The sequence below is a fragment of the Alligator sinensis genome, unplaced genomic scaffold (assembly GCF_000455745.1).
Source record: "Alligator sinensis unplaced genomic scaffold, ASM45574v1 scaffold933_1, whole genome shotgun sequence".
NCBI lineage: Eukaryota > Metazoa > Chordata > Crocodylia > Alligatoridae > Alligator > Alligator sinensis.
The window spans coordinates 333,740-346,063 of NW_005842542.1; the positions used below are offsets into that span (position 1 = coordinate 333,740).

The 12,324-nt window shown below is 42.3% G+C and overlaps 1 protein-coding gene across 2 annotated transcripts in view; it reads right to left on the minus strand.

Annotated features, from left to right (window-relative positions):
* HEATR3 (HEAT repeat containing 3) overlaps nt 1-10,104 on the minus strand; it is a 31,519-nt gene extending 21,415 nt beyond the window's left edge. The window contains exons 1-6 of one of the 2 annotated variants that reach the window (XM_025213612.1): nt 9,549-10,104; nt 8,818-8,905; nt 7,580-7,692; nt 7,113-7,222; nt 4,338-4,478; nt 2,663-2,946 (exon numbers count right to left, since the gene is read on the minus strand). In XM_025213612.1, the coding sequence (XP_025069397.1) occupies nt 2,663-2,946; nt 4,338-4,478; nt 7,113-7,222; nt 7,580-7,692; nt 8,818-8,905; nt 9,549-9,601 (789 nt within the window). In that variant the 5' untranslated portion in view covers nt 9,602-10,104. The remainder of the gene's footprint in view (nt 1-2,662; nt 2,947-4,337; nt 4,479-7,112; nt 7,223-7,579; nt 7,693-8,817; nt 8,906-9,548) is intronic. The other variant, XM_025213613.1, reaches the window with a different exon arrangement.
* Between the last annotated feature and the right edge of the window lie 2,220 nt (nt 10,105-12,324).

A 12,324-nucleotide genomic window follows, 5' to 3' on the forward strand; every position in this document is an offset into this window, starting at 1 on the left:
GGGGGGGGCTTGGGATTGGAAGGCAGCAATTCAATAAGGAAATTATTAAAAATGAACACAAGGCAAACCAGGCCTGACTTCAGGCTCTATATCAGTACTTAATTCAACATAGCTGTTTCAGTCATTGAAGCAACAAGAAAAACTGTTCCTTATATTTTCTGCAAGGTCTGCTTGGATGGAACCCAGAGTAACTGGGATAATGTTTGAATGCCGTTAGTTGACCATGTCTGACAGCAACTCTGAAGTGACACATGAGATATTATACTTTAGAAATAGCTTTGAGACATTTCCTATGAGATATGGACATTGAGGGCACACAGGCTGCAGGGCAAGGTAAAAAAAAATTAAAAATTAAAAACACAGCAGCCTCACATTCTATCAAGTCAGCCTTTGAAGTTCCTGCTAAGACCTATCCACATTTTTATTCCAGAAGATCCCAATGCCTTCGTGTGAGCTGGCCCCTCTTCCCAAATCATATTCTACTCCAGAGATTAGATTCTCTATCATTTTATTATCTATCTGTAAGAACAACGGCAGGCTATTTGTTACAGTATGGACAATATAAACCAGTCTCATTCAAAGTTGTCCTTTTCCATGATGCACCTTCCAAACTGGCTCAATTCAGTTTATTTCTGGGGTTAACCTTCCCAATTAAGTTTTCAGCATGCATTTCAGGCTAAATAACAGGCATGTCTTTACTGCAATTGAATTGCTATGGTAATTCTCCAAATCAAGGGTGACCAACTTGCAGCACGTTTGCCACAAATGAGGCTGAGAGAGATCTTGGAGTCATAGTTCACTCCAAGATGAACATGAGCCGGCAGTGTAACGAGGCCATCAACAAAGCAGCTTGTTGTGTATTAGCAGATGCATGACCAACAGATTGAGGGAGGTGATGCTCCCCCTCTATGCAGCACTGGTCAGGCCGCAGTTGGAGAACTGTGTCCAGTTTTGGGCACCGCACTTCAAGAGGGACACGGAGGATCTGGAGAGGGTTCAGAGGAGAGCCATTCGCATGATTAGTGGTCTCTGGGAAAGGCCCTATGAGGAGAGGTTGAGAGATCTGGATCTCTTCAGCCTATACAAAAGACAGCTGAGGGAGACCTTGTAGCTGCCTATAAATTTATCAGGGGAGGACAGCAGGGAATTGGGGATGTGCTGTTTACCAGAGCGCCCCAGGGAGTAACTAGGAATAATGGATGCAAACTAGTGGAGAGAAGATTTAGGTTAGGCATTAGGAAGACGTTTTTTACAATAAGGGTGGCCACAGGCTGGAATGGGCTTCCAAGAGAGATGGTGCTATCATCCACCTTGGAGGTCTTCAAGAGGAGGCTTGACAGTCACCTGGCTGGTGTCGTCTGACCTCGGTCCTCATTCCTGCCAGGGGCAGGGGGTCGGACACGATGATCCACTGGGTCCCTTCCGACTCTATAATCTATGAATCTATGACGTGGGTAGCCTGTGTGTGTTGCTTGTGGCAGAATGGGGGGGAAAAGGGAGGGAGGCAGGTAGCACAGTGGCCGACAGGGCAGGAAGCAGAAAGCAGAGCAGATGAGGCAGGGGAAAGGGACTGGAGTGATAGCTGGGAGGGACACAGTGCTTAACTCGTGGCACAGCTGCCAAAAAGGTTGACACCCAGTGCTCCACATCATGTAAAAGCTTCCAATATACAGAAAAGTTTCTTTTGACACACTGAGGCCACTGACAGGTATTAATTTAAAAGTGCAATGGAATCTGATCTCCAGCCCCAACAACTACACCTCCTGCCATGCCACATGCTCATGACAGAAAGTGCAATTGTGGGATTGGGGATCAGATCCCAATCACACCATACTGCCAGTACAGGCGGAGCCTGAAATCACAGCAAGCTGCAGGCTGGCTACCCAGTATGCCCATGGCTGGGAATGCCAGTCAGATTTAGCCTTGAGAGCTCATAAGAAACACAAATGTATAATATTCTGTGGCTGGTTCCTACTACACCTTAAAAAGAATGTGTGGCCAAAGCACTCCCAGCACTGGGAGCACCAGCTCGTTGATCGGTTCTCCCAGCCCTCAGAGCACAGAGCCCTCATGGGCTCCAGTAAGCTCCCAAGGCTAGGAGTGCTGATCAGTGGACTGGCACTCCCGATGCTGGGAGAGTACCAGACCCCTCAAAGGCTCCAGTGCTCTCAGAGGGCTTGGAGCGCCCTAGCCAAATGTTTCATTTAAGGCACAATGAGCCAGCCACAAAATTATTACACAAAATGTGTTATAATTTTGTGGCTCATTCCATGTTTTATCGTACCATTAATTGCATAAACATGTGGCCAGGTTCGTTAACTGGCTAAGCAAGTCTTAAGTGTAATGTCTGCCAGTGGCCCCAGGAACAGAACTCAGAAGCTCCCAGTTTCTAATCCCCCCCTCAGAGAAACAGCTGCTTCCTTCAGACAGGCATGGGAGTTCTTTATTCTCAGTTGAAATTTCAATCGTTTCCTATAGACTTGTGATACTAAAACAAAAAAAGTTGTAGGCTCAGTTTTTAGGGAGAATTTCAGTTAAGACCATCCAGCCATCTGTAAGAATAAGGCTAAACAGAAAAGTTAAGCTGACTAACATCTAATCAAAAACAAAATTAGAAGCAAAGCACTACACTAAACCCTGTCAGCTAGTCTGCCATACTTACTGGAAGCAGATCCAGAACATTATTTTTTCTTCTGGCTTTTCCTTTCGGTGTTTCTTCCATTTCAGCATCTTCATTCAATATAGATTTGTCTGTCATGTCATCCATATTTTCCTCAGTTTCTGCCTCTGCAGCAAGCTTTAACCGTTGTGTTTCAGCTTCTTTCATCTGAATAATAGTTTCACCAGCATCTATTGCTAAAGATTCTGAGAAAATCTTCAACATAGCATTAACTGTACTTGCCAAGCTATTGGATGGGATGGTATCTTTTATATTCCAGCCAGTGCCTAAACAAGAGAGAGTCAGTGTTAAAACCCCTTTAAAACTAACTATAGAACATATGATTTCTTTGCAGCCATAAGCTTTTACAACGAGTACAAGCTGTGATTTTCATATTCATCATTTAAAATCACATCATTCACTCAGAATATTCAAGTGTTTTTAAAGATAATTGTTATTCCCAATTTAAGTAACGATAATCTGAAGCACAAAGAAATTTTTGATTTTCCCAAAAGATCTTGGGAACAGAACTCAGCTCTAATTTCTAATTCCTTCCTCCAAGGCAATAACTGCTTCCTTTAAAAGAGCATAAGGACTCTGTTCCTGCTTAAAATTTCTGGATCTTCCTATAAACTTGAGCTATGCAACAGCAAGAGATGCAGGCACAAACTTCCTGCAAACAGTCTGGGACTAAAACCTCAAGCTATGACAAACCTCAGCAGAAAGCTGAACATAATATGTCACCAGCACTGCTCTGTAGAAACTGGGATATAGGTGAACCACCAAGACTTGAATTAGTTTAATTTCAAACTTATTTTCTTAATAGCATCTCCCTTTATCCTAATTCTGTATTTCTTCCTTAATAAGCAACTTATTTCTATTCTGTATCATGCTTGTATGTAATCAAAATGAAACATAATTAAATAAAATCCTTCCCTTCCAAGAACTGTACACTTAAGACAGGAGGATTCTTAATTTCATTTAATGCCAAAAAAATCATCACTGGTTCACCTAGAACGATCAATACAAGACGGGATGTTTGCTTCCCAGCAGATGGGTTTAAAAAAAAAACAAACCCAAAAAACACACTTATGAAAACAGTTTCTGGACTGTTTCAACAATTTCAGACCAAATTTGGTTGGTCGATCTAGACAAGCCAAACTATTGCAAAACTATTTTCCAAATCTCCATTTCAGTACAAGTTTGACCCTGCTTATAGTGACCAAACTAATCATGTTAGAAATTGTTTTAAAAAAAATGTTTACATTTAATAACTGTTCTAGCTAAAGGTGAGTTCAAAGTCTATTTTCAAACAATTCAATAAGTCAAGATCAGAATAGTCTTTAACATTTATTACTGCCTTGCTTCACTAGTAGAAACAAATAAACTGTTAACTCCATGCCAGATTGGGACAGAATATACAACGGTTTTCAAGCATGTTCTAAATATACTGGGTATCTCATATGAGACAGTAATGAAATAGAAGTATAAAACTCCAGGCAATCTGACAAGAACGTACTTACAAACAATTTACCAAGGCCTCACTTCTAGCTGGCACTATGACAGCATAATTTGCTACTAAAAATTTAGCACAAGAAAAAAACAAGTCTTATGCATACTGAGCTCTGCAGCTATATTTCACATCTCAAATGTGTTATAATGTCCCATTAAATTATACCTGCCACCAATGTCCTTAAAAGGATATAATCCATGGCAGTATCTGAGGACAGCATTACAGATTCCAATACTTGATGTGCAGAAGAACTGAAAGAAGAAAGCAGCTCTGGATTATCTTCTGTCACTGCTTGTAGACAATTTGCTGTTGAGACAAAAGAAGAAAAGCATACTGTTTGCTCTAATTTGAGGGGCTATTATCATTCTAAAAGCTATTCTATTCCATAAATACAGGATAAAAGTAATTTGTGATACAACATTGACCTAACGATCAATCATTTTCTTATACAGTAAAAGCTGTGTTAACCAGCATTTCACTAACCAGAATACTTCATTAACTGGAATTTAATAAGTTAATAAATTATTCAGCCACACTCCACGCAGGTGGCGGGACTGGCCTGGCACATCACACCGAGCCACTTTCAGCAGTGAGGCGCAGAGACAGGGAGCAGAGCCCAGCCCGCAGCTGCAGCCTGCGCCTGCCTAGTGCACAGATAAAACAAAAGTAGATTGAAAGAAACTTACCTGCCTGCTGGGCCGGCTACAATCCTGGCTGCGCAGGGTATAACTCTCAGATAACTGGAATTTTTAAGATAACCGGCACCCACCTTACCCCACTCATGCTGGATAACAAAGCTTTTACTGTATTAACAAAAAATTCTCTCCTTTGTTCTTAATTAAGGAAGCATATAGAGAAGTGACATAAGGACCTTGTCACAAACCCACAATATTTAGAGGTGTTTGTGGAACGTCATGCAGGTTTTCTTGAATTCATTTTACTGATATGGTGTATGTGGTCTCTACATACGGATAGTGTCAAGCTGTATTTAGTCTCTTCATCCTTATGTTTCTCTACATTGTGGCAACTGATAGACAGCAAAAGCTCTGTTATGTGGCAACCATGGGAGGGGTGCCAGATAACCAAATATGCCGGTTACCTGAGAGGCCCAAACAGGCGTCTTTCCCTGTTCGGGCTGCTGCCCCTCCTGCCACATCTGGTGCGCCGCTGCCCCTCCCTGGTGTCAGCGTGCTGGGGGACAGGGAGGGGGGCCCCACGGAGGCTGCTTTGCCCTGGGCCGTGGGGGCTCGGCAAAATCGGAAGTGCCACAGTAGGCACTTCCGGTTTTGCTTTTGCATGCCAGTTAATGGAGCACGCTGGTTTCTAAGGTGCCGGATAACGCAGCTTTTACTGTAAATGTATTGTTTACATGTTTTAGTAGGCCTAGATTTCATAATTTAATAATGATTTTTAGGTGTTACTCCTCAGACAATGAGTTTTCCTGGGAGATGATTCAAGCCTAAATAGCTGAGAGAAGTAATCATTGAGAATTGACATCTGACTTAGGTATGTTTAATGGCCAGTCAAACTGACCCTTGCCAACCTGATTTGAGGCCTATGAATGAGGCCCTTGGAGACAATGATAAATTTACATTGTAAAAGGAGAGAACTGTAGCAAGAATAATACTTGGAAACAGGCTATTCAGGAAAGGATATTTCTCACAGTGGGGAAATTAAGAGAGGGTATCCTTAGGATATGTCCGAAAAGATGCACATGCTCCCTGCGTCATTACTGGAGCAAGAAAGACTTCTGCTCTCATAAACAGATGAACCCGAAGGGACAGGAAGTTATATGTATAGTATGTATGTAACATATGTAAATAGCCAGATAAGAAACCATCCTTAAGTCTTGCCATGAGAGCAAGTGTTTGTCTTTAGTTTTCTCAGACACTAGAAATGACTTCAGATCTTCAGCTAAGGGGGCTGAGTGTTCTGGCTGCAGAAGTTGCAGGATGCCCTGACAGGAAGATCAGAGGCAGCAGCTGCTTTCTAACCTGTGAAGCTGAGACGTGAGAGTTACATTCTTAGACCTTAGAGCTAAGATGCAGGGATAAGGTAAAATCATCATTCTATTATCTTCTTTTCTTTATTCTTATATTTCTATCTGCATCTCCACATATGGTTATTGATTTCTTACGATTGCTCTTGTTTTTATAATAAATGTTCTTATCTTTTATAATAGTACTGTCAGTGGTAGATGTGACTAGAGACTATTTGGCCACACAAACAGTCCTCTTCTATGGAAAGAAGGATCTAAAATTTCTGAGCACATGACCAGACAAAGGTGTGATTCTTTTAGGTGGCAAAATCCTCTCTGTTAAAAGCTGACAAGATGTGGGCAAGACAGGTAAAGCTGACAGGTCAGCTTGGAGTATCTCAGCCTGTTCTCAGTGGTCAAGCAGCAAACAGCAGACAGGGGGTTTGGGATTGAAAGGCACTCAGGAAGGTGTGAGAACACACTAGCAGTGTGTCTCAGTGGCTAATCTGATCAAATCTGGGGTCAGCGTGCATCACATATTTACTCTTGCAAATACTTCTGCATGAGTAACTTCACCTATAGGATTAGCTTTACTGACTTATGTTACTCTTACACAGAAGCATTTGAAAGATCAGACCTTGATGGACTATATAAAGAGAAACAGTAACTGGTTAGGCAAAAAAACAAAGAAAAAAAAGACAGATCAACCATAAATTAGTTTTTCATATCTTTTGAATGTCCACAATACTTTTCCTCCCATAGAAATATCCAACTGCAGTGGAAACAAGCACAAGAAATTCAACCTCATTAGTAGTCAAACATTTTCAAGTTCTTTTCTGAAGTCTTTTTTCCATTTGTAAATGTATAGCATCCCTAAAATGTCTGTGAATTGCCATGAGACATCTCTACATTTCTAAAATTAAACTACATTAAGATCACTACCATCCTCTTTCATCACTTACCTGCAGAGATAGCCAGATCTACATTTGTGGAGAACTTCTTCAAGTACTGTAACATGGCATCCAAACAACCCTCTTTATTGAATATAGATACTGCTGTGCCATTGCACTCACTAATATATAAACAAAGAATAATACAATACTTATTAAAGTAAATGTTGCTAGTCATTGTAAAGAGTTCTATATAAGACAAGACAAATGACTATCCAAAACCCACAGAATTTGTAGAGAGGAAAGGTTACAACCAACAAAAGGTCATTTGGACTGCATGGAAAGTTGTGCGGACAGGTATCTGCAGGAAAGAGGATACAAGCATCCTTTAAATCATTGTGTTATTGCACTGATCTTCACACATAAGGAAAGTTATTCCTCTTTTCCTTCAGTTAGTATATTCCTAGTGAAACTATTTTTCAGGGGAACTAAATAATTAAGAAAAGCCCTACCCAATTTGATAATTACACAGCGCTTACCATACATTCCAAAGCACATTAACAGCCTCATTGGCTATGTCTTCAATATAATTTTTGTTTGTATCTTTGCATTTCTTTGGGGAGACCTGGTTGGCGTCGAGTCCAGCACTGCACTGTAAGCAAACATAAACAGAGCAGCTAAGAGAAAGGCACACTTAGAAGCAGAGCAAACTAGAGATCTCAGGTCAAGAGCTTAGAGCTAGCGTGCAATTCTCCATGGGAAGAGTCAGGTAAAAACTAAATGGTTACCTTCTACAGGAGAGAGGCAAATGTTTACAAAATCATCTGGTATGATATCTGTTTTCCATTTGGTAGTTTTCAAAAGCCCATTTTTTGGTAAACAAATGTTTAATAAATTTATACCTTGAACTTTGCTATACATGTTACTTACAAACACTGTCTTCACATTTCCATTAATTTTGACAACGCTAATTAGAAACACACTCACTAATCACACAGTGCTTTACTAACATGGTTATTATCCATGTTTTATAAATGGGGAAAGCAACCAGTGTGGTCAATGGATAAATGGAACCACAACTTGGCTTGAAGTTTTGTGTCTTAGCTACTAGACCAAACAGAAATGATATGGAATAATTAAAGATGTTAAGAATATTTATTGTTCATGGTTGCAAAAAAAGTAGTTTCTTCAACTATAAATTCAGTCATTAATGTAGAGGTTGTTCATAACTGTAATACTCATTAGAGATAGGATGCAAGTTTGAAGGTGGATCTGAATTGTGCCACACAGGTAAACATTCAAAGCCAGGAACCCGAGTCCTGATTTTGCAGTCATATCTATCAGCATAAAGCTTTTATAGCCACAACAAGTCCCAGTAACTTGTGGGACACTGCATAGATACAAGCTGGCAAATAACACAGAATCAGGTCCTTTCTTGGAATCTCTAAATTTACCTCTAGGGCTCTTTAAACAAACCATGCCTGAAGAGTTCCTCTCTAGAAAGGATTTAGTTGCAATTCTTAAAAGGAAAGTTATGTTATGGACATCTTTTCCAAATCTACTTGCTAGATATCAGTTAAAAATAAAAGACAAACCATTTACAAATCTAAGACAAGGAGACACATGAATCTTGCCAGATCTCAAGCGACTCCTCTAATGTAATCCTGCCAATGTTGCAGTTTTAAGATACAATTAAGGTCTTGTAGCGTTTTTCAAAGGGGAAAAATGTAGTGACTGGAACAATTAAAAAAAATTAGAAGTAAAGAAATAGGCATACCTCTTTCAAAAGTGCTACCAGGGGTGTCATGATATCTTTAGTCACCATGTCATCACAAACTTCAAAGCCTCCGCAGGCACTGAGATTTCTGAAAGTGAAATGCTTTTGATCAGACGTTACCTGACTTTATTTTAAAACACTATTAATGAAATGTACTTAGGCCCCTTCTAGTTCATTGTGGCTATGTCATCAAATCCAGTCCCTTGGGTTCTGAGGCAAGAGACTCCGTTAATCCCCATTAAGGGATGCCCATAATCACCACATTAAACCATCACACTCAACTGTGAGACACAATACCCATCATGCCCTAGGTTAAAGCCAGGCAGATGAGGGCACTGACAACAGCCTGCTGCCAAAACAGCAGCAAAAGTGTGAGTGAATATTTGCTTAGAGGATCCTAAGGAAAAATCAAAACAAAACAAAACCTGTCCTACTCTACAGAGGAAGCAAGACAAAAAGTAAAATGCAAGCAAACCACAATTACTTCTACTGTAACTGATTTAAAAAATATGCTAGGTTTAACTTCTAAAAAAAATATCTTGTTTAACCACCTACATGCTACTATATGCATCACCAACTTTGGTCTATAATATTTCTTAATGTAGAAATACTTTAAGGAGAAAACTGGAAAGATGACATTCTTCTTTGATTTTTCTTATACTAGAAACTCTTTGTCTTAGCTATCTATCAAAGTAATGCGTTCTTACATTTTTTATTTATTAAATGCTTACCGGAGAGCTCCAGCAGCTGTCTCACGAACAGCTAAACTTTGATCTAGCAACATAGGGCCTAAACACCGGACAACATCTCTCTGCAGAAAATCTGGGATTGTATGCTTCTGCTGTAACAGTTTTGAAATGCTGGCACAGGCAAATTCCCTTACTTCAGCACTTGGATTTTGCAGCTAGAATAGATACAAGCAAGGATGATTAGAAATCATCAGGGATCCAGGTTTTCTGTTTCCCATGGAAAAACAAAACAGAAAAACAAACCCATGGATTTTCCCATTTACCAGAGAAAAATGCAGATTTTTCATTTTAACAGAGAAACATGAGGATTTTCCACTGCTGCAAAGAGGTCTCTGCAGGCTGGCAGAGTTCCAGCCTGCAAGAGCTTCTTGCAAAAAGGGCAGCAAACCCTAAGCCTGGTCCCAAGGGGGAGGGAGATAGGGAAGAAGCATGGCCTTGGCTCAGGCTCACTTTCTCTTCTGGAGCCTGTGGGGTAAGAGGGACTTGTAGGGGGCTAGGGACCAGCTGGGGGCGGGGGGCTGAGAGTCAGGGCTGGGGGGCACTGGCAGGGCTGGGGGGAGGTGTCCGCAGGCGCGCTCAGGCTAGCATGGGAAAACCCAGGCAGCATGCCCACGCCCCACCAGGGGTGGGGATGGGCAGGCAGGTGCTTAGCAGCGTTAAGCACCAGGGCACCTGCCTTGTCACCCACTCCCACAAGGAGGCAGCAGTGGCCACAGCACAGCACTGCAGCTCAGGGGATGCTGCAGTGTGCCAGAGACCAGGGCGGGTGCCAAACTGCTGCACCATCCGACTGGCTGGCTGGCTCCATGCCTCCATGTGGGGCTTCTAGCACTCCACCAGGAAGCTGCATGTGGAGGCAAGCAGGAGCCCTGCCCAGCCCAATGGCACACTATGCCATGCCTCTGTGTGCGCTATCAGGCCAGGCAGGAAGCCACACATGGAGGCACAGAGTCACATGCCATCAAGCCAGGTGGGCTCCTGCTTACCCCTACATGAGGCTTCCCACTGGAGTGCTGGAAGCTGCATATGGAGGCACAACGCCCGCCCAGCTCCATGGTGTGCAGCTCCTGGTTCACATGCCATCGGGCTGGGCTAGCCAGCTCTGTGCCTCTACGTGGGGCTTCCAGCACTCCAGTGAGAAGCCACACATGGAGGTACAGAGGCTGCCCGGCCCGATGGTGAATGGCTCCCACCTGCAGTGCTGCGATCTGCACCTGCTGATATGGAGCCAAGCCAGTCTGGTGTGAAGGTACATGCCAACAGGCCAGGCTGGCTTCCTGCCAGCACGTGCAGGGCCTGGGACTCTGCCAGAGGTGCACACTGCCAAGGGCTCTCACAGCCATGAATGCCCCGAGGGCCCACCACCTGCTGCTGCTGAGCTGCCGGCAGTGGGGAGTGTGCACCACAACCCCCCACCACAAAACCCCACACCCACCCACCACATCCTGGTGCATGGGGGTGGGGAAGCTGCTGCTGCTGAGAGTGAGCAACTAGGAGGTAGTCAGGGAGTGAGGGGCACTGGCAGAGCTAGGGCAGGCTGTGGCTTGGGAGTGAGGGATAATGTTATATCAGGACTGCTCAGCACCCAAACCAGTGGTGGGGAGAGAGGGGACAATTGCAGCTGGACCGGCATCCTGATAAGTGACCAGGACAGCAGGACTTCTGATTTCCCATGATAAAAAACCCAAAATCAAATGCCAAAAGGTATTGTATTCAGAACGTATTCTACTGTAGCGATTGAGGCACTGGTAGGCTTCCACACTGCTTTAAAACTGTAAATCTATCAATAAAACACTGCATTCAACTGATACCTGTATATACAATGGCCTTTCATCAGAGATTAGGGGTTTTTAATCAAGAGATTTTGCAATGGGTTTTTCTGAGAGAATTTTCTATTTTAAAACAGAGAAAACTAGGATGTCTGGAAATCATGTTTGATGGAAAAAAGTTCCATTTAACGAAGTATAAAAACCTGCAACTCCAAACAGAATTGGACTAGCAGAGCACTAAGCATGGCCTGGGTCTGGGGTATGACTGTAAACTTTATCCAACTGGAGGGCCTGGGGGCAACAGGGTGGGGCCACTCTTCTAGAATATACCACAATGTTGCAACCTCCCGAGTCAGGCAAGTACAGGGCACCTCAAAATCCTAAACCCCACTGCCTTGTGGCTACTCCTTGGGTGGAAAAAAGCTAAGGGACATCACCCTGATAGAAATGTGCCCTTGCTGACGCATTGGGCAGTCAGCAGCAGTTCTTATTTGTTCTCAAGGGGGATAAAAAGTAATGATTAAAAAAGTCAGATTTCTTAAATTTAAATAAATTTTAATTGTATTTTTTATTTTTTTGGTAAGATACTTTAAAAAAAACCACCACCTATATAAAGGTAGTTTTAATCTAAGATGTGTTAAAGCTCAAAGACATCATCATGGAATAGGGATTATAACTTCTAATTATATACTATTTGAGAAAATAGATTCATGTAACCTTTTTAGAAAAGTTTTTATCAGTAAGTCACAACAGGCCATAGACTATATCAGGGTCCCAATCTTATGAGGTTCCCAGAGGCTCCTCTATAGATTAGTAAAGATTAAAAAAAACTACTCTATTCAATTGGACTCAGTGCTCAGTCTAGAAGATCCCGTTAAGTATCTCTGTGATGCTTAGTTTCAGTTCTCAAACTGTGGATTTGTCTCTCCAGAGATAACATCCTTGTTAACAGCCGTATATGGAGATGAGAGATAACAGACCTGATTACC